Source organism: Mustela erminea, chromosome 1, assembly GCF_009829155.1.
Source record: "Mustela erminea isolate mMusErm1 chromosome 1, mMusErm1.Pri, whole genome shotgun sequence".
Classification (NCBI taxonomy): Eukaryota; Metazoa; Chordata; class Mammalia; order Carnivora; family Mustelidae; genus Mustela; species Mustela erminea.
In genome coordinates this window covers 15335710-15357537 of record NC_045614.1, presented here as the reverse complement: position 1 = coordinate 15357537, position 21828 = coordinate 15335710, and the positions used below count along the sequence as shown (strand labels likewise).

At 56.2% G+C, this 21828-nt stretch overlaps 3 protein-coding genes across 5 annotated transcripts; 1 reads left to right on the top strand and 2 right to left on the bottom strand.

Annotated features, from left to right (window-relative positions):
- Window positions 1–612: 612 nt before the first annotated feature.
- Window positions 613–8673, bottom strand: YJEFN3 (YjeF N-terminal domain containing 3). 3 transcript variants are annotated; one of them, XM_032316949.1, is made up of 6 exons: window positions 8241–8673; window positions 4742–4850; window positions 2773–2883; window positions 2404–2517; window positions 2163–2322; window positions 613–876 (listed from the first exon to the last, which is right to left on the bottom strand). In XM_032316949.1, exons 1-6 carry the CDS (start codon window positions 8297–8299, stop codon window positions 668–670), a joined length of 762 nt encoding a protein of 253 aa, XP_032172840.1. In that variant the 5' UTR covers window positions 8300–8673; the 3' UTR covers window positions 613–667. The 3 variants fall into 3 exon arrangements, with proteins under 3 accessions (XP_032172840.1, XP_032172848.1, XP_032172851.1); XM_032316957.1 differs by having other exon boundaries at window positions 2172–2322; XM_032316960.1 differs by lacking the exon at window positions 2773–2883.
- Window positions 8674–8765: 92 nt separating this feature from the next.
- On the bottom strand, window positions 8766–17507 carry NDUFA13 (NADH:ubiquinone oxidoreductase subunit A13). The gene is given in 6 exon segments (XM_032316963.1): window positions 8766–8959; window positions 9183–9252; window positions 9623–9694; window positions 10847–10925; window positions 17340–17450; window positions 17453–17507. Coding segments are annotated over 6 exon segments (492 nt in total). The 5' UTR covers window positions 17493–17507; the 3' UTR covers window positions 8766–8839.
- Window positions 17508–18083: 576 nt separating this feature from the next.
- Window positions 18084–19188, top strand: TSSK6 (testis specific serine kinase 6). The gene has a single exon (XM_032316934.1). It carries the CDS (start codon window positions 18286–18288, stop codon window positions 19105–19107), a length of 822 nt encoding a protein of 273 aa, XP_032172825.1. The 5' UTR covers window positions 18084–18285; the 3' UTR covers window positions 19108–19188.
- The last annotated feature ends 2640 nt before the right edge of the window (window positions 19189–21828 follow it).

Sequence of the window (21828 nt, the reverse complement as noted above, 5' to 3'; positions counted from 1 at the left end):
CTCCGCGGCGCGCGCGGTTCTGACTCCCGCGGGTCGGGCGGCCACTCCGGCTGAAGGTGGGGGCGGGAGGGGACCGCAGGCCACGCCCCGTCCAGGCCCCGCCCCGCCCGAGCCAAGCTCCCTGGCCCCGGGTGACTTCGGTGCGCTAGCAACCTCTCCGGGTCGCCCCCTTCGGTGCGTCCGGCTGTGCCTCCGCCCTCAGGCTGGCCTGCATCCCCCCCCCCCCGTCCCCCGTCGCCAGCTGGAAGTCCCTCCCTCAACCCACTCCCTTCTCCACCTTGGGTCCCAAGCTGCCTGTGGGACGTGCCTCTCCTGGACTCGAGCCTGAAGCTGCCCAAACACTCACGCTTTAGGCAGCCCTTTAGGCGGCGAGAAATCCTCCATCGGGTCTAACTTCAACCCCGTTGGCTTCAGGCCACCCCGAGCGGGCTGGAAGTCCCACCCTGAATCTACTCTCTACTCTTCTGGCTTTAGTTTTCTCGGCCAACGGGGAAGTCCCCCTCGACGACGACCCTCCGCCCTCCGGCCTGCGCTCTGCGGGACGGGGGCAGTTCCCTTCCCGAGGCTGCCCCCCGGGCGGCGAACGCGGCGCACAGAGGAGGAGGCGAGGCGGTAGTGGGACGTCTGTTTATTGGCGCGGGTCCAAGCCGCCAGGGTGCGGGCGCGGTCACAGCGCCGCGACGCAGTCGGTGCCCGTGTATCCCGGCAGGCGCAGAGCGAACTTTCGGCGCACGTCGTCGGGCACGAACCTGCCGGCCACGAAGTGGTGGCGGCCGGAGAAGCGGCCGGCGCAGGGCTTGGGCGCGGCGAGTGATACCAGCACGTCGGGCCGGAGCCCATCCTCGCTGTCGCCGCCGCCGGTCTCCGCGTCCCAGCCTGAGGGAAGACGGGCGGGAGGGGAGGGCATCGGGCGCTGGGAGGGCTGCTCGCCTGCGGACTGGCCTGCTCGCCACCCACTTCTCCTTCCCCGTCAGACCCAGCCTCTGCTCTCTGACACGTGCGCCTTGGTCAGACCTGCCTCCCCACAGAACTGGGCCTCCGCCCTCAGACCAAGGTCTCCCTCTCCTGGGAGATGTTTCCCTCCTCCTCCGACCAGATCGTCTGCCCTCATACTTTTCTGCCCTTTCTCCCCTCGTGCTGCTAACTTGTTCTTCTCTATCTGACTCAGCCTCTGCCTTTAGAGACCATCATTTCCACTTGCCGCCCTTTCCCGGTCAGACCCATGCCTCTGCCTTCTGACCCAGCATCTGTCCCCATTCCCCCCTATCAGTCTTGAGCTTCCCCACTTAGGCTAGAGGCTCTTTCCTTTGGGGCTTCCTCGCCAGCCTTCCCCCTCTAACAGATCCCCATTCTCCAGGCAGAGGACAGACTTGCCTCCATCCTTAGGCAGGCCTCCCCCGTAAGATCTGTCCCCTTACTCCTGGTCCTTGTCTCTGACAGAATGTGGCCCGAGTGTTCATCATCCTTCTGACTAGAGACTCTTCCCTCTGACACCTCTGTCTTCACCCTCAGACTCGCTCTTGCCTTTTGACAGGACCCCACCTCCTCCTTCACTGGGCCCCAGCCTCTACTGCCTCTCAGATGAGCCTCTTCCTTCAGACTAGGGGCCTTGCCTTCTGCTCTGCTTGTGATCAGAGTCTGGAGCCTCCTCCCTCTGACTTTAATTCTTCCTTCTGTGACCCTCGTCTCCACCCTCAGACCAGACAGCCCATCTCTTTGTAGCTAAGCCCCCACTCTGTGGCACCCTGATGGGATGGCCCTGAGGTCTTGCAAGCTGGGGGACATCCCCTGAGTGTGGCCAGCCCCGTGGAGGGTCCGGCTGGCCAGCAACTGTTTGTTCCGTCTGCCCGTCGCCTAATGGCTCCAACAGGCGTGGGGCGGCGGCCAGGATGGGCGAGGCCTTTGCCGAGTGAGCTCACGTCTGCCCAGGCAACTGGGCCAGGATGGGCAGCGGGCATGCTGGGCTGGGGGGGGGGGTGGGACAGGGGATTACCTGGGCAGCAGCCTCGGTCTTCCCTATCTGAGGGATGGGCGTGACCCTCACCCAGAGTGCAGGTGCCATCCATGCAAGGGAAACTGAGGCTCAGAGACAGGCTGGGGCCACCAGAAGCTGGGGTGCAGAGGGCCCCCACCCAACCCCCCCACAGACCCCCTCTTCCTGCCTGGCATGCCTGAGGGAATGTCCAGGCTCACAAGGGGGATGGACAGCAGCTTGAGTGTGGCCAGCGCCCGTGTGCAGGGGCCCCCGATCTCTCCTGGCTGCACGCCAGGGCCCAGCACGGCGTCCACCACCAGCCCGTAGGCATCGTTGATGAGCTGGACCTGAGAGAGCAGGCAGGGTTAGGGGGCAGCCTTTGGGCACCATCCCCTCCTTCCCCCCATCATTTGCCACCAAGCGCTGACCTCCGTGGGCAAATAGGACAGAAAGGGGATGTCCATCTTCTCACACTGAGTGGTCAGGTCCTGGTGCAGCCCATCCAGTGACCGTGTAGGGTAGAAGATGGTCGGTTCGTACTCCTGGTTTGGGGGGGGGGGCGTGGGGGCCACAGAAAGGAGTCAGCGCTGGGGGCCCTTCCAGGCTTCCTGCTGGGCCTTAGCCCCCAGACCTGGATACCAGGCAGAAGACCCTGCCTGGGGCAAGCACTGGGCTTATTCTGTCACCTCTCCAGCCTCAGTGTCCCCCAGAGACACTGTCAAGAGAAGGAGGCAATTTCTGCCAGGACAGGGTTGAGGGGGTGACCCTGGGAGACCGAGGGCGTCCTAGCTACTCACAAACATCCGCAGGTGCCGCGCACAGACCAGCCCCACCGCCCCGTTCTGCTCCGGGCCACACACGACCAGCACTGTCCTCTGCTTCCGGGAGAGAGTAGGCAAGGGGAACACCTGGCAGGGGGCACAGCAAAGGCAAAGGCATGATGTCTGGAATTCCTCCTTGTTTCGGTGGGGAAACTGAGGCCTGGAGTAGCAGAAGGGAGGGGCATGGGCGTAGAGAAGAGGCACTGTGGGCAAAGGGCATGGCCTCTGGAGACCTCGGGCTCCTCCTTGGAGATGCAGAGTCCCTGCTTCAGGCTCTGCCAAGCTGGAGCAGGAAAACGTGCCTTCTGCCACCGCCGGGCGCCCGGAGTGCGGTTTGTTTATCCTCGGCCTGAGTTGCAGACATTCTTCCACCTTTTTCCACCGCAGTGGCTGCCCCTCCCCCGCCCACGTTTCCAGGCCTCAGCCCCTCCCGGAGGCCCCAAAGCTGGGGGGGAAGGGGGGTTACTTTTCCAACCCAAGATGCCCTCTCTCCATCTGCCTCTGCCATCACATCACCTTTCTCCGTATCTCTGACTGTGTCTATTATCCCCATCTGTCTCTCCGTAGTCTTTTGGTGCCTGCGTCTCTGTGTCTCTTTGTCTCTATCTCTCAGACTCTCTGCGTCTCTGTGGGCCTGTGCCTCCGTCTCTTTAACGCAAGAGTTCGGAGCACCGGTGTTCCGGTCTCAGCCCTGCCCTCTCTGCATGGCCTCAGCCCCCTGTCCTCTCCCAGGCTCCTTTGGCCTCTATCAGACAGGAATGACCATGGCACTGACAGGCTCATGGGGGCCTCTCTGAGATAGGGGCCGCCGGGGCCTGGCCGTACTCTAACCTCCAGCTACACAAAGGGCTAGGTACACCTTTTTTTTTTTCTCCTCCCCAAGGTCTCAGCGAGGTCCTGACCCACCCCGAGGGTGCTGTGACCCCACCATGCCAGGCCCAGAGCCCGAGACCAGAGGCCAGGGGAGGGCGACAATGTCTGGGCTGGCTGGGACAGAGGGCCTTCTAGACAGACTTGGGGCTTTCAGGGCAAAACCAAACGACCGTTCGGTCGGCAAGGACCAGGCAAGAGTTTACCCCACTGGGTTTACTGGTGGGGCTTTGATTGTCATCATTTCCTTCTCCTGCGGGAGCTTTGCCCAGGATAGGTTTCATTTGGAAAAAGTAACGTTTAAAAACAAAAACAAAAACAGAAAACCTGAGCCTACCTAAAGAAATTGGGTTTAACCAAAGTCAGCAGTGGTGACAAGAAGGGGAGGAAGACCCAGAGGAAGAGGAAGGTTACGTACTGGAGCCCCGAAACACCGGGCACTTCTCTAAGGCATTTGGGTTTATTAACTGGTGTCAGTTTATTTCGCTTGTTTTGGAGGAAACAGGACTGCGGTTTGACACCGGTGGCCAAAAGCACTGGAAGGTAGCGTCGTCATCACCTATTACTGTCGTGTCCTTTGGAGGGACCTCAAAACTGGGACTTTGCCCCAGATCCAGACAGCTCTGCTTACTTACCCCCTGGGACCTACCCTTTGCAGGCCACTCCCTGCATCTGGACCTCAGTTTCCCCATCTGCAGTGTGGGGTTATTTGGAAGCACTCCACCTGCAGGAACCGACGTGTCCCTTACTGAGATCCAGGAGATGGCAGAGGCGGGTGGGCACAAAGGGACCCAGGAGTATCCTGCTGTAGCCTCAGCCTCCGAGTCTCTGGGGACTCCTACCTCTGCCCTGACCCTCACTGACACTGGGGTCTTGGGCCCCTGCCTTCTAGACCAGCAATGAGTCTCTCCAGGCCTCAGTTTCCCCATCTAAGTGATGGCCTGGAGAAGCTCCACACAAAAAGGGGCTTCCCGAACCATTCTGGCCACCCGGGTCATGCAGCTAGCTAGGCCTTGGCTCTAGGGGAAGCTGGCCATCTGGATGGGGTCAAGGTCAAGGATCAGGGGTCAGATACCTTGGTCACAGCCACAGCACTAGCATGGCCACACAACTCCACCAGCTGCTGCCGCCCAAAGCGGTAATCCTCCAGTAACTCGCGCTCCAGGGCGGCCGCCTCCGCAGTGCTGGGGGACAGAGTGGGGAGAGACGCTCAAAGACACAGAGAGAGAAAGACTCAGAGAGGCTTGGATGGAACCAGTAACGTTCCACCAACGTTCCCAACCAGGGCCTAGCGCCACCTCCAACCTCAGTTTCCCCATTAGACATGCTTGCGGTAGAGTGGATCCGCGGGAGGTTTAAGCCGAAGCCCTAGGTACGGGCGCCCTCTGGTGGTCGAGGAACGCGAGGTGGCGCATGTTCTACAGCTCCAAAGCGGGAGACTGGAGCTCCGCCCAGATGCGCCCCCCGCCCGCATCCATTCCCCACCCTTCCTCCCCCCGCCCCCACCCGCCGCGGGAAGAACCCAAGAGGAGGAATGCGGAGGGAGAGGCTGATGAGGGTGATGGACGAGTTTCATGCAGGGGAAAACACTAAGCAAACTCCAGAATACTGGAGGGGCCCGACTGGGCTGGGGGACGAGGTGCCTGAGGGAGGTGGAGTTAGATGGCTCACTTAGGGAGGGGGGATGGGGAGCCCCCAGCTATCAGACCTATTGGTGACCCTTCAATAACTGTGGCCAGAGAGATGGGGCTTCCTCATTGGAGGTGAAGATCTGCCATCAACTCCCTAAGTGACTAGAATCTGTCACATCTGAATTTTGCTTTCTCTGGCAAAAGTGAAGACCAGGTAGGCTAGATAATTTTCAAGGCCCGTTTCAAAATGCAAACACGGATCCCATTACTTAAGAATTTTAAGATAATGACAGCCAAGTGTTGGACTCTTCAAGAGCAAGGACCAAGCTAGCCCTGGCTTAGGGGTCTTCCAAAGGGCATGGACTTAGTGGCTGCAGAGAGACCTGGCATTGAAGAGTGGAAATGGTCCTCACTCCAGAATCAGGGGTTGGGAGAGCTGGGCAGGGTTTATGGCCTGATGCCAGCTTCCCGTAGCGGGACTCTTTCCTGCTGGGGAAGAGCATCTACCCCTAGCCCAGCAGGCCGTAGTAGTAGTAGTAGCAGCAAGAGCAGTAATAGGCCTGGAAAATATTCAACCACTCAGAGAAGCCAAGTGGCTTGCCCAGGGTCCTGCAGGAAGCAAGTGAGAAAGCACACTTCTACCCTTGGTGTCTGTTTCTAGAGCCATACAGGGTACTGGGCAAAGAAGCAGAGGCAGACCTACAGATAGCAGAGGTTTTCTTGGGATGAATCTTTAGGTTCCTTCAATTCTGTGAGCAGGAGACCACAACATTCCCGCCAATTTTGCAGCCTGATCAGGCCAGGCAGTGGGAAGGGCAAAGATAAGGAATGAAGACTGCTGCAGGAGGGGGACTCGGGGTGGGCTTCCTGGAGGAGGTGGCCTGGAGCACTATGGGAGGTAACTCACATGCAAGAACAGTGAGGGCCAAGGCCCTGTAGTGGGAATGAGCTTGGCAGATGGAAGGGACAGAAGTGAGGCCAGAGTGGCTGAAGCCAAGCAAGGGAAACTAAGAAACTGGGTCAGAAAGACACTTTGGGGGCCCGTGCACATGTGGGGGATTGAGGCTTAGGACAGGAAGGACACAAGCCCTGAGTCACCCCAGCCCACCAGAGCCAGATTCAGCCCCACCTGACTTCAGATAAGGTTGGAGGACCAGTTATGGGAAAGGATGGTGGGTCAGATGAAGAGCAGGCTGGCCCAGCTCCCAGGAAAGAACATTGGAGAAGGTGTGTTTGGAAATGTGGCTCATTCCTCCACCTTCGTGCGTGACAGCTCTGCCTGCTGCCCCCACAGGAAGGTGAGGGAAGATGAGAATGGTGGGAGCACTACCCATTCCTCTTATTCCTCTGTCCCGAAGCTTTGGCCTCAGGCCACCACTTGGAACATTATCTTCCTGCCTAACTGGTCATTAGAGTGATAATGGGGAGGATGGTCCAGGCGAGGAGCCTGGGGGTGGGGACGCTGGCAGCCCTGGGTTGGGTGTGAGTGGGAATTAGGGCAAGTCTGGGGAGGGGGCCAGGGCAAGGCCACTGTGGGACTGGCCAGTGGGGGGGGGCTTGGTTATGAAGTGCCTCTTCATTCTCCTGATGTCAGTCCCCAGATGAAAGGAACTGTAAGGATTTCCCACAGAGCACAAAGAAGGTGACTTGCTTTCAAAGGAACTGGGCCTGTTCTCCCAAAATGCTTCCAGGAGTGAGCTCTTTTGGAGGTGAAGCCCTGGGGCCAGGTTGCCCATGGCAGACCCTCCCTGCTCTCTTGGCTCCATCTGCTTCTCCATCTTCAGGCCTCTGCCCACCAGCCCACCACCACTGCTCACCTGGCTGCCTACAGAAGTCTCCCGGCCCCCGAACTCCTCAATACAAGAGCCACGGGGGCTTTGAAAACCTAAACACCATCACATCACCACTTGCCTCAAACCTGCTTTTGGCTCCCTAATATTCAGAGAATATTCAAATTCCTCACTACACCTACGCACCCATTATGTTTCTAACCTGTCTCCTCTCCCCTTGCCCTCCACGTTCCTCTCCTACCCACCCCACAGTGCCGCAACACTCCTCAGTTGGCCTTTGAGACCCTGCACAACTGGCACCGCCATCCCCCATGCCAGGTGAAATCACAGGTCCAGCTTCCTTCTGTCTAGGACGTGCTGGGTCTACAGGCTCAATCTGGATATCAGCCAGTCACTGGATAAGATCTGCCCTGAGGGCCTGAGTGGAGAGTGGGCACAGGAGGACAGACAAGGGGATGTCAGATGAATGCGCTGTCAGTGGTTTACACTGAGGTCCACAGCCCTGCTTGGGGTCCCAGATCACAGGGCTTTAAAGGAGGACACAACATAACTCAGGATGAGGTGAGAGACACAGCCACAGCTGCCAGCTAGAGACCCCACATCCAAGCAAACTACTGATTAAGTGGCCCATGCGTTCAAAAATCTCCCTAGCCTTGGCTCAGGCAGTGGTTTCCGTCCCCAGGCCTCAGTTTCCTTCTCTGGTCCAGGAGACAGTAGCAGGTGGGCCACCAGGAGGGGTGTGAATGTTTGAGGAGCTAAGACCTCAGCTCTTCCCAGCTCGGGAAGGAAGGGTGGGCGCTCCAGAGTCCCCAGGACGGATGGAAAGGGGCGGTGGGCCTGGACTGAGTTGAGGGGTGATGGGAGAGCTTCTAGCGGTGCTGCTGAATGATTCACTTAGGGGTGAGCCTGAGGCAGATGCAGTTGCCCTGGCAACAAGCTTAGGAGGCGTTGGCAGCAGTGGGCTGGAGGCTTCCTCTCTCCAGCGCAAGGGGTGGGCCTTGGAGACCCCCAGGCCCCCTCCTGGCCATGCCCCTGCCTCTGATCCATCCAGCCCGTGAGACCCCCCTCCCAGCCATACCCTGCCCATGATGCCCCTGGCTCCAGGCTGCATCCCTGCCATGCACCGTATTTGGCATCCCCATCCCTGGCTGACCTGAGGAAACGCCGCTCCTCGGGCGCCTCCGCTGGATCGGGGCGGGCCGCGCTGCTCATGGCCAAGGTGAGCTGGTGCGCGGAGCCCTGTGGCCACAGCCACAGCCTTTTAAGAGCATCCCAGGGCACGGGGCCTCCTCCCCGCCCACCCCGTGCATCCACCAATCAGGCGGCGCCGCGAAGGCGCTGCGCGCGACCATTGGCTGGCAGGCGCAGGCTGACTTAACCCTTTTGTGCCAGGAGTGGAGCTGCCTTGGGAATGGAGGGAAACGAAGTCTGGACAGACAGGGACCCCTGAAATGGGGTCCGGGCCTGAGAGCAAGGGGCCTCGCCTCTGGCGCCCCTCCGTCCCATGCTCTGCTCTTTAGGTCCCCCACTCACTGATGTGCCCAGGGTGCGGGGTTGCGGGGCCAGCCCACCTGGCAACTTCTGCAGAGTCCCCAGGTTTAAACCCTGTGTCCCCAGGCCATGTGTAACCCAATAGGGCCCCACTCGCCAGTCAACTCAGTCGCTGGGACATAGGCAGGCAGGTCTCCAGAGCATTTATTCTTTCCAGTGGGGAGGGTGCAGGGGTCCAAGGGGTCCAAGGGGAGCGGCCCCCTACGTGTACCAAATGAAGCCATAGGCGGCGTCGACAATCTCCTCATTTGTACGCAGCCCATACAGCTCGCCCATCACGGGAGTCACCCAGCGCGTTGTATGGAACACAGACTCACCCACCTGTGGAGACCGCAGGATGTAAGTGGGGGTGCAGCTACCCGCTCAGGCCCACACTGCCTAGGGGGACCCCACTAGGCCTGGTGGCCACTGTCTCTACACTGAAAGCTGCTGTCTCCCCTTCCTCATGCCTGGCCTCCAGGACCCCTCTCAGCCTCAGGCTTCCCGTGGGGGGCTGTGTTTCTGCGGGGGGCCCGCACCCCCACCCTCCCTGCCCAGGACCCACCTTCCAGTCGGGCACATCCTTCATGATGATGGCCTCCTCCTCCAGGTTCTCTCGAAGCATCTGCAGGACCCTGCGGGGATGAAATGAGAGGTGGGGGACAGGCCTGAGCACCCCTCGGGGCCCCTCCCTGTTCCACTCCCCATCACCTCCTGCCACTGCCAACCCTGCACACGCTGTCTCCACTTGTCCCTTCCTTCCCCCTACAAACTTTTACTGTCCTCCTGCTGCAGCCTCAATGTCTCCTCCTCCAGGGAACCTTCCCATTCTGTCCCTTGGGTCCTCACTTTAAGTCAAGTTTGGGGCCCTCTCCAAGGATGACGGCAGCCCCACGTATGCAAGGACACAGCTGTCAGTCCCCATATGCACTCCGGCCAGGTCCTGCACTGCAGCATGGGACACTCAGGCCTGCGACCTTCCAACCCTGGTCCCAGTGGCCCCACCTCCGGTCCTTCTCTGCCTGCAACAGTGGCATCAGCGCGATGCGGGCCTCGAAGTCCTCAATCTGCAAGCGCCTGCAAAACCCGAGAACCAACAGATTAGATCAGGCTGGAGCTGGGGGTAGACGTGGCCTCAGCCCCACTGGTGACACGTGGGGAAGGGGGCTGGAGGAGAGGCAAGTGAGCGCGGCGGGGCTTGGCAATAAGCTCTACCTGCCACAGGATGAGAGGCGGGGGGGGGGGCACACAGCTGGCACAGGCACTGATCCACAAGACTGCTGGCTTCACACTTTTTTTCCAGTTAAAAACTTTATTTCTTAATCCTAAAAATAGCCCTGGCCTGATGACTGTGGTGAACCGGGGACGGGGGATGGGGCCTTCATCGCTGGACTCTGGGCTTTCAAAACCATATCCTCTTGTCAAAATAACCCTGGAGTGTGAGCCCGGGGCAGACAGCTCTGCATCTTTGAGCCACCAGCCACATCTACGCTGCGGGAGCGGCACCCAGAGATGTGGGCCAGCAGGTGGCCCCTGGCCCTGTCCCCTCATCACCAGGAATCTCAAAGCCGTATGGGGAAGGGTGTGGATGAGCTTCAGTCTCCCCCCTCCCCTCCTCCAGACCCACAGGAGCAGATGCCCCCGCCACAGCCACACAGTTGTCACTCCAGTGGCCAGACCTCTGCACGGGGTCCTGGGGGGCCGGACCTGGTTTGAGTGTACCCCACCCCGAGTACCTGACACATGCAGGCCTTCTCCAGCACTACCCTCAGGGACTCCCAGACTTGTGGGGGGCAGGTGACCTCAAGGGGGTGCTGAGGACACATAGCACGCCGGGGTAGGGTGGGGCAGGGCAGCTGAGAGGCAGCAGCCAGAGTGAACGGAGGCCACGCTCTGCCTTGGTGCCTCTGGCCCCATGTGCTGGCACGACCACCATCTATGCCCTTGTTCTCACTGCCTGGTTACCAATGGCAAAAACCCACTAGGAGAACACGTCCTGGGCCCACCCGTCCACCTCCACCTGATGTGCCATCCTAATCCAGACCCTCGGTTCCCGAGCAGCGGAGGCCAAGGGACATCTGGCGAAGAGCTCCTTGCTTACGAGTCCTTTCTTCAGTGGAAAGCTCAGAAGTGGACTCAGTCCGGGTCCCCACTTCCTGAGTCCCCAGGGGCTGAGGCAGGGCCCCACGGGTACCAGGGGCATCCCGCCCGGGGCGGCCTGGGGCCTACCTGCGCTCGCGGTTCCACCTCATCATGCTCCAGTACCCGAACAGCAAGGTCCCAATGCCCACAGCGAACATGCTATAGCCTGTGGGGGGAGAGGCCACCAGTCAGCGCCTGCCCGCGGGACAGGCCGCTCCCTGCAGCTTCTTCCCGGGACGTGCACTCCACTTGCTGTGCAACACACCACCAACACTGACGCAGGAGAAGGTCAAAGTCTTAGTGACCTTCTCCTAGAGATGGCCAGTACCGTCTCTAGTGCATATTTCCTCAGATTATTATTTTTTGGTCCCCGTGGAATGTCCACCGGCCCCTTCCCTTGGACCCCCTCCTCCAAAACTGCAGACCACTCTTCAGTCCGTTCCCCCGGCCTGCGGCAGGGACTCCAGGCTGTCTCAGCTTCTCTCTGACAAGAGAGGCAGATGCAGCCACCACACCTCTACCCACCATGGGACAGTTTCCAGAAGGTACAGTGTGGGCAGGGACTGCAGGAGAGCCCGTGGGTCTTCTTATTCATGGCTGGGAGGCTGCCACCCCACGATCTTGTGGAAGGCCGTTTGGCTCCCAGTCGGCGGGTGCTTGCACGGGGCAGGATGGTGTCTACTGCTGGGTCCAGCTCCACGGTGGCGCCTGGCTGCCTGGGCCACTCCTCTGAGTCCTGCCCATAGGGGGCTGGATGGGCTGCGGGAGGCAGGCAGTGCCCTGCGGGGCCCGCCCAGCAGCCCATGGGCTCCCTGATGTGCCGCCTCCTGGCCCAGCAGGTCGAGCCCCCTGCCCGGGCACCAGGGGACAGAGGCTGCCATGAATATTTACTGACACCAGCAGGCACCTGCACTGTAATTCTGATGGACAGGCTGTGGGCCTGCTGCGGTCTTCATGGAGGCCCTAACTGCCTGCGGCCTGGCTGGGGCCAGGTCACCCTATACGCTCTTATCTTTCGAGCTGTGGTCTCTTCCCGGGATGGGCCCCATGGTTGCTGGGAAAAATGGACAAGCTCGGCCAGGTTGAGCTCAAGTTAACACCCAGGAAATGACCAGCAAATGGTGGGTGAGGCCATTCCCTAGGATTTGGGGGCGGGGTGGGGTGGGGTGGGGAAGGGGCTCTGGGAGTCGCAGCCCTGCTCGCAGCCTGCAGGGAGCCTCTGTTGTCCCTGTCCTCGTCCTTCTTCTTCAGCTCAGTTCAGCACATGTTTTTTCTGGCACCTTTGTTGGACCCAGAGGTGCATAAGAAACTGGTTAGATTTTTCAGCTCCTCAGTCAAGCCTGTTAAAAACATTAGTTCAGGGGCTCAGCTGGTTAAGCGTATGCCTTCGACTCAGGTCATGATCTCAGGATCCTGGGATTGAGCCCCGCATCGGGTGCTTCTCTCTCCATGCTCCTGCTCTCATTCCCAAATAAATAAATAAATAAATCTTTAAAAAGCAAAACAAAATGAAACAAACATGAGCTCAGAGTAAGACATTTCCAAATTACGGGGGCAGGACAGTGAAGGCACCCTGGTTCCTGTGCACAGAGGGAGATTCCTCCTGGGAGGCTCGAGGCTCGAGTGCCTAGGACCAGCTCCCAACATAGTTATGGCTCTTACACATGGCTGACCACCTGTGCCAGACAGAACATCCTAGAAGAGCTGCCTCTTCCTTTTCAGTAGCTACAGAGAAGCCCTGGGGTCTTCTTCTTTTGACCCAGCCCCAGGGCAAAGGCCTGGGCTACCCTAATGGAGACCCCTTGTCTTCATACCAGGCACCCACGTGTGGGCCCACATTTAGGATCAATTCCAAGACAAAAATGGCCTTTACGAATGTGCAGCTCTTTCTTGCTGACACTGGAGAGGCTGAGACCCCAAACCCTGAGCATGGGTCTGTGCTTCAGGACCTGTCAGTCCGGAGGGGGAGGCTGATTATGGTCATGCCCAGGAGTGGGTGCTGGCCACATCCTGTGTTCAGTATCAGTACCTAACCTTGTTCAGATGGCAGCACGACCCAAAGGAAGGTACCAGTTCAATGGGGTCCCATCCGAATCCCAACCTTCCCCCTTTATCTGCCCTACAGAAACTGAGCAGCCAATTGTGAAATTCATATGGAAATTCAAGGGCCCAGATTAACCAAAACAATTCTGAAAAACAACAAAGTTGGAGGACTCGCACTTCATAGTTTCAGACTTCACACACAGCTGTGTGTACAAGACAGTGTGGCATGGCATCAGGATAGACATGTACATCGATGGAACAGAGCTGAGAGTCCAAAAATAAACCCTCACATTTACGGTCAATTGATTCTGGACAAGGGTGCCAAGACAATTCAATGGGGAAAGAATAGTCTTTCAGCAAATTGGATAAGTGGACAGCCACATGCAAAAGAATAAAGTGTGCTTTTTCCTTCCCCCATACACAAAAATTAACTGAAAATGGATCAAAGACCTCAATTTGAGAGCTAAAACTATAAAACTCTTAGAAAACAGATTAGTCAGTCTCTGTGACCTTGGATGAGGCAATGGCTTCTTAGCTGGGACGCCAGAAGCACAAGTGACAAAAGGAAAAAAAAAATAGATGAACTGGGCTTCGCTGAAATGAAAAACTTTTGTGCTACAAATGATGCCGCCAACAAGCTAGAAAGACAACCTCCAGAATGGAAGAAAAGTCTCTGAAAATCCTCTATCTGATAAAGGAATGGTAACCAAAATGTATAAAGAATTCTGTAAATTCAGTAATAAAAAAGATGAACACCCTGGGGCGCTTGGGTGGCTAAGTTGGTTGAGCATCCTCCCTTCTTGGTTTTGGCTGAGGTCATGGTCTCAGCATTATGGGATCAAGCCCTGCACCAGGATCCACGCTCGGCACAGAGCCTGCTTAAGATTCTCCCCAAACTGACGGCACTTGCGCACTATCTCCCTCAAATTTAAAAAAAACTAATAAAGTTGAACGACCCAACTTTTAAAAAATGGATAAAGGACTTGGATGGTACTTCTCCCGAAGAGCTATACAAATGGCCTAGAAACACATGAAAATACGCTCAACATCATTAGTAACCATGGAGATGCAAATCAAAACCACAATGAGACACCTCACACCCGTTGGGATGGTTAGAATTTAAAAAAAAAAGGAAAATAATGAGTGTTGTCCAGATGTGGAGAAATTGGAAATCCCATAAAATAAATGCAGGAAGAAATGTACAACAGTACAGCCAATTTGGAAAACAGCTTGGCAGTTCCTCAAAACGTTAAACGTGGAGTTAGCATATGACAGCTATGCTATTGCTAGGTGAAATTTTCCCGCAAGAAAAACGAAACATATACCCACATAGAAGCTTGCACAGGAATGTTCACAGCAGCCAAAAGGTGGCAACAACTCAAATGTCCATCAAGTGGTAGATGTATACACAAATTGTGGCCCATTCATACAAGAATATTATTATATTACTCAACAACAACAACAACAAAAAAGCAGCTTTGAGACATGTTACACCATGCACGTTAAAAACGTCCTGCTGAGCCAGACACCAGAAGCCACACAGAATAGGAGCCCATTTTCATGAAACGTCCAGAACTGGCAAATCCATAGAGACAAAAAACAGACCGCTAGTTGCCAGGGTTTGGGAGAGGGAGGATGGGGAGTGACTCCTCATGAGCTTGGGGTTCCTTCTGGAGTGATGGAACTGTTATAAATTTATCTATTTATTTAATTATTTAGATTTATTTATAGATTTATTGGAGGGAGAGCGCATGTGCTCACACACACAGGGGGAGAGGCAGGGGCTAGAGAGAGAACCCAACCAGACCCCCGTGATGGTGGAGCCCCACGAAGAGCTTGGTCCCATGACTCTGAGATCATGACCTGAGCCAAAACCAAGAGTCAGACACTTAAGCGACTGTGCCATCCAGGTGCCCCAGATGTGTTATAAATTTAGATCCTGGTGATGGTTATGCAACTGTGAACAGACTAAAAATCTGTGATTTGTATGCATGAAATAGGTGAATTATATGGTATGGTCTGTGAATTCCAAAAAAAAAAAAAAGTTAAAGACATAAGGGAAACAAAAAAAGGGCCACCCACTGGGCACGAGAGAGTAGAGAGAAGAGAAATGAGTGGGAAAGATGGAGGTAGCAGTCACTTCGGGAGCAGTGGGGATTAAAGGTGGTCTGAGCCAGCTCTGCAGGTTCTAGGACACTAGGGGTGAGTGATCTGGGCAGAGAAGAGGGGAGTGGATGCCAGGCTTGTGTACCTTACAGGAGCAGAGCAGGGTAGGACTAATCGGGAGAGGGCCATGGGGACAAAGGTTTGAGTTCAAGGCTGGAGGGCGGCACAGGACAGATGATTAGCATGGGGTGCAGGATGGAAAGCAGGGCTGTTGCACTTGCTGTTCCCTCCACTTAAGGAACTTTCGGAGAGGTCCTTCCAGCCCACCCTGGCTAAAACGGACCCTGCTGAGCTGGAGCCTTGCCAATATAGGAAATTCTGGTGCGACACATTCATCTCCTCTGCGAGGCTGTGAGCTCTTCCAGACAGGACTCAGTGCCACATGCACACTCAACAAGCAACTACTGAATGCAGGGACAGAACAAAGACCTCGCCACCAGAAGGGGTCTCCTCCTCAGCCCACTGTAGCCAGGGGGCAGGTCTGTATATGCTACAACGCAAGCTGGTGTGAAGGGGTGCAACTAGGAAGCCCAACCCTAGGTAACGGTCTAGATGGCACATGGGAGACACTACCATGTCATGAACTGGAAGAGGACTGGGATTAAGGGCACACTGTGACTTAAAAATAAAAGAGACATGCTGACTAGGAGCAGCCCAGGGAGGCTCACAGGCTGGGACCCTTCTGCCAGCCTGGTCTGTACCACACACAGGTGCACATGTATCAACAGACCTCAAGCCGCACACGTGAGGGGTACACTGGCCTGGGTGTTAAGTCACACTTTGAGAAAAGAAATTGAAGAGATTCAGATCACATTTTCATTCAGTGTGTTCTGGGATGAGTCAAGCCTGTTTTTGTAACGGCCCTCAGGCGAAGAACATTTTTAGGTTGATAAACAGTTGTGAAAATGCAGCAGCAGAAGAGCGCCTGGGTGGCTCAGTTGGTTAAGCATCCTTCAGCTCAAGCTGTGATCTTGGGGGTCTTGGAACTGAGCCCCACTACAGTCTTCCCACTTCGTGGGGAGTCTGCTTGTCCCTCTCTCTCTACCCCTGCCCCTGCTCATGTTCTCTCATGCTTGCTTTCTTCCTCTAATAAATAAATAAAATCTTAAAAAAAAAAATAAAGAAGGAGCAGTGGATAGAGACCATCTGCATAAAATGTTTATCTGGCCCTTTACAGAAAAGTCTGTCAACTGCTGTTCTGAGAAACAAAAAAGCCGAGGGGCTGGAAAGAGCTTGAGTTTTCCCCTGATACTTTCCCACAGTCTGAATTCTTTCTTTACCATGCCTGTATATATTTTTTTAATTGAGGCACATGTGCATAACAATAAATGTAAAGTTTGACGAGTTACGGGAAATGCATTCATGCTTTTTAAAATTTTGTATTTCTGTTAACCCTAGGTGCAAGTATATGTCCCTTCTACTTTTCTTTTTTTTTAAGATTTTTTTTTTTTAAGATTTTATTTATTTATTTATTTGACAGAGAGCGATCACAAGTAGACTGAGAGGCAGGCAGAGAGAGAGAGAGAGAGAAGCAGGTCCCCTGCTGAGCAGAGAGCCCGATGCGGGACTCGATCCCAGGACCCTGAGATCATGACCTGAGCCGAAGGCAGCGGCTTAACCCACTGAGCCACCCAGGCGCCCCTTTTTAAGATTTTTAATTTATTTATTTGACAGGCAGAGATCACAAGTAGGCTGAGAGGCAGGCAGAGAGCGAGAAGGAGGAAGCAGGCTCCCTGCTGAGCAGAGAGCCCGATGCGGGGCTAGATCCCATGACCCTGGGATCATGACCTGAGCTGAAGGCAGAGGCTTTAACCCACTGAGCCACCCAGGCGCCCCTACTTTTTTTTTCTTTTACATTTTTCTGTGTTGAGCCTAATAGCAAACTTCTAAATGTTACTTAAAACATTTGAAAAATTTAAGAATACATATTGCTGGGACATCCGCGGGTAGGTACTACAGGGAGGAACACCTAAATGCCCTTAATGTTCCGGATCCAGCATGAGTGTTACACTGGGTGGCCGTGGGGGTAGGTAGCAGCCTCTCTCGGGCCTCAGTTTCCCCACTTGTGAAACGGAAGTGTGGCCGAGGGCTCGGGGCACGAGCTACACCGATCTAACCAACCGCAGAATGGAAAGGATTAAGGGGACCGACCTTCCAGACTGTTCTGTGAAGAAAACAAAGCTCAGTAAGCGTTCGACAAACTCCAGCAGTTACTCTCATCACTACCGAAGCTATCCGGGATACCTGGGCTCCGCCTCCCGTCACACCGCGGTGGAAACTGAGGCCCGCGAGACTCCCCGGCGACCCCCCCTCCCCCATCGCGGCGTCCCGAAGCCCCAACTCTGACACCCCGGCGCAGTGCAACACTGACCCGACAGTCCCCGACGCGGAAGGTTCCGCTTGTAGTCGATGGGGCCATAGCCCCCCGGAGGGGGCATGTCCTGTTTCACCTTCGATGCTGCCATGCTCACAGGACCCCAACTTCCGGCCGCGGGCGGAAGTTACGTCCGGAGGCCGTCGCCATGATGAGTGTGGCTGAAAGTACCGCGCATGTCGTGGGCGGTACTAGGGCGTCTGGGACTCTAGTGTAGCTCTCCCACCGTGAAGGAGAGCTTGGGCAATAGGTCCAGGAATCCACTGGGCGGCGGGGTGCAGCCGAGGATTCCCTATCATTTCTCTTAGACGGGGCTTGGTTCAGTCGGTGTAGATGCCTGTAGCCCGTCTGGTCGCCCGGGTTCTTGCCCTAAAGGACCTCCGTACACCTTTCCTCTGGTGTGGTCCTGAGGCCAGAGACCCCAAGCTCCTGAGGGAGCCGGGTCACCGAGTTACCAAGTTAAGCTCCCTCTCTCGTTTTCTCTCCTTCGCGGGCGTCTCAAGGCTCCACATGGCCGGGGCCGGGTACATAAAGCTGGGGGGCGACTGCTGCTCAGCTTCGAGTCATGAGGAGCCACTCCAACGCCAGGCATGGATTCTGCTCCTGAGTGGTGGTCGGGACCCCTTGCTAACAGCCTCTCATGTGAACTGGGCCATTCAGAGCGATTATGAGTCACAAAGCCTGATGGCCTTGGGGGGCCCCGTGGGGCGGGGTCCAGGGGGCCCCCACCCGGAGGCGGGGTGGGGTGACGCCTGTGGTCACTTCACAAGGCAGAAATTGTTACCTGGGCAATAAAAGGCACCTCTGCGGCGGGGACCCGGGAGTGGGCACATGGGGGTGCGGGTGTGCAGGTGCCAAGCGCCATGGGTTAGGCCCGAGATTGGAGTCCGGCCGCCCCCCGACAGCAGCCGCCTCCTGCTCCCCGCGCGCCCCAGGCGCCACCATGTCGGGCGACAAACTTCTGAGCGAACTCGGCTATAAGCTGGGACGCACAATAGGCGAGGGCAGTTACTCCAAGGTGAAGGTGGCCACGTCCAAGAAATACAAGGGCACAGTGGCCATCAAGGTGGTGGACCGGCGGCGCGCGCCGCCCGACTTCGTCAACAAGTTTCTGCCACGCGAGCTGTCCATCCTTCGAGGCGTGCGACACCCGCACATCGTGCACGTCTTCGAGTTCATCGAAGTGTGCAATGGGAAGCTCTATATCGTGATGGAGGCGGCTGCCACCGACCTGCTGCAGGCAGTGCAGCGCAACGGGCGCATCCCCGGGAGCCAGGCGCGCGACCTCTTTGCGCAGATCGCTGGGGCTGTGCGTTACCTGCATGACCACCACTTGGTGCACCGTGACCTCAAGTGCGAAAACGTGCTGCTGAGCCCCGACGAGCGCCGCGTGAAGCTCACTGACTTTGGCTTTGGTCGCCAGGCACACGGCTATCCTGACCTGAGCACTACCTACTGCGGCTCGGCCGCCTACGCGTCTCCTGAGGTACTCTTGGGTATCCCATACGACCCCAAGAAGTACGACGTGTGGAGCCTGGGCGTCGTGCTCTACGTCATGGTCACCGGGTGCATGCCCTTCGACGACTCGGACATCGCTGGTCTGCCCAGGCGCCAGAAGCGCGGCGTCCTCTACCCCGACGGCCTCGAGCTGTCGGAGCGCTGCAAAGCCCTGATCGCAGAATTGCTGCAGTTCAGCCCGTCTGCCAGGCCCTCAGCGGGCCAGGTAGCGCGCAACGGCTGGCTGCGTGCTGGGGACTCCAGCTAGAAGCCGGGGTTCCCGCCATTCCCGCCGCCCCGAGCACTGCGCAAGCGCAGTGCATTCCGTACTCTCGCGAAGCCGACACGCGCCACTGCGCACGCGCACTTCCCCCTTTTTCCTGACTCTGGATGGCTGGGGCCATAGTCGCCCCTGTTTAGAATCTAGCTCCTCTCCCCAAGATCCCGAGAGCAGGAGGGCGCAAGCGCTTCCTCTGTTTCCCAAGAGAAGGCCTCGGGAGGGGAAGGGACGAGAAGAAATGGAAGCGTTGCGCCAGCGCGGAATGAGCGATGGATGTGGGCAGGCGGTGGATACTTGGAGGAGCTGCCAGGGAGTGGACGCGTGTGGAGGGCGTCCTTCTCTAGTCACCCGCTCATGCTGGTGGGGAAGGCACGGTCCGAGCGCTTCCTCCTTGGAACTTGCAATAAACTCGCTCTTCCTCACACCTGCCTCCACCAATGGCCCCCTTTTACCAAGTAGGGGTGGGAGGTTATCCCCCAGCGGAAGTCAGGCGTGGCGCCTCATTGTAGAGAAAGACTTGTTGAGGTTCTAGCTCTAGGTCTTGAAAAGGAATTGGGAGGATTCAGACTAGACTTTTGGGTTCTCCAATCTCAAAAGAACTCAAAGGGTCGTGATGGCCCTGGGAATAGAGATGCGGGGCTGGGAGCAAGGATCCCAGCACCCTCCCCGTGTTTAAGAATGGAACAGAGTTGGGGACAAGGGGAGGGAGCTGTCTCAACAGAAACTGAGTTTATAGATGAGGAAATTGAGGCTCACACAAGTGACGCTTGCCCAAGAACACATCTGGAATTTGAAACTAGATATGGCTGGAGTGGGGTGGGGAGGTGGTGGAAAACTCTCCTTAGTAAGGGCCCTTCCTTGGTAAAGAAGTTGTCTAGCGGGTGAGAGTCAAAAGAGTGGGGGCATGAGTCTGCTGGGCAAGATGGTTACTTCAGTCCTCTCTTCATTCATGCGTTTATTGAATGCCTACTGTGTGCCAAGCTCTGGGACTCCACAGTGAGGCTTGGATCTATTCCTTACTTCAGTGAGGACGCCAGTGAAAAGTCAAGTAAAAATCAATAGCATGGAAAGAAAAGAATTGTAATTTGTGCTAAATGCTGGGTGAGGGGAGGGGCAGGTGACCAAGGAAGGACGGAAACAGACATTTGAGCTTAACCCTGAGAGAATCACACACTGGAAACAGCAGAAGGAACATGTTCTGAGTGTTCCCAAGATACGCTGGAGCTGGTGTGTTTGGGAGAATGCCACAAAAAGTCCTACGGTGGGAGTGGAAAGGGAGGAAGAAGAGGTGGAGAGGTAAGTGTATGTCTGAAGAGGGGACCCACAGGTCCTGGGGGAAATTGGGGATTATTTTGTTGCAGTGAAGTTAGTGGGTTTGATGACAGCAGCTCTCACTTGGGGTGCACTGACGATGTCTCTCTAAGCCCTAATTCTACCCATGTCGGAGCCCCAGTCTCTGAGGAGGCTGGTCATCTTGTGTGTCTGGTAACTCCCCACTCTTGCTCACTCACCCTTTGTGTTCTCAGGTGCCCTGGGGAGTAAATGTCAGCTCTTCCCTAAGCGCTTTTGAATAGGCAGATGAGGAAACTGAGGCTAAGAGAGGGGAAGTGACTAGCCTCCTGTCCTGGCTGGTTCACATCTGAGCCAAGAAAGAAAACCCAACCCCTCAGGTTTACACTAAGGAGGATGCCTCTTCTGGTCTGGACCATTCTGTGGACTCTGCACCTGGAAAATGGAGGCAGGAATCTATCTTCCAGGTTGTAGGGAGAGGCTATGTGGTTCATTGAAAGACCACACCCTGAACCTTCTTGAGGCTCCCACTACACTCAGAATGAAACCCACATCCTCAACCCTTTATCCTGTGGCCCAACCACACTGCCTGCCTTGTCCTTGACCCGACAAGTTTGGTCTTACCTCTGAGCCTTTGCACTGGCTGTTGCCATTACCTGCACCACTTACCAGTTTCTTTATTCCAGACTTGGTTTAAGTCATCTCTTCCCTGACACTGTTCTTTCCCTCCTAGCTCTTGTCACAAGGAATCCTAGTGCCTTGGGTATGGTATGTGCCTTTTTCATCTGTAGATTAATGTGTATGAGCAATGGGGCCTGGGTATCTTCCTACCCCATGGCCATAGACCTGTTGATCGGTTCAGAGGGGACAGGGCCTCAAGGATTGAGGCAGTTGTCCCATTTGTTGGCTGGAGAAGCTGCTTGACACTCACCCCTGTTGAGTCAGTGGGTCAGTGGAGGAACCTGTGCCTAACCCAGTGAAAACTCACTTGAGGGCTGAATTTGGAGCCCCATAAGTGTGCTTCTCACAGCCAGTGGTGGGGCATGGGGCACCAGTCAGGATGTTTCACAGGTAGACTGGGACAGTTTTGGGTTTAATTTCTGTAATGTCTTCTGTCAGTTCTGTGCCTTGTGAAACGTAGTTAGGTGTGGTGGTTGGAGAGGACCATCAACCCCCAGGCTGGAAGCAGGAATGTCTTAACAAAAAAGAGGAGAAACTGCAAAATGAATGAATGAATGAACGAACAAACGAATGCACCTGGGAAAACACAGTTGTATTTTAGGCACATCAGAATTCACCAGTCACTGGGACAGCTGGATCAGTTGGTTGAGCATATGACTTGCTCAGGTTGTGATCACAGAGTCCTGAGATGGAGCCCCGGATTGATTCAAGCTCAGCGCTCAGTGGAGAGCCTGCCTG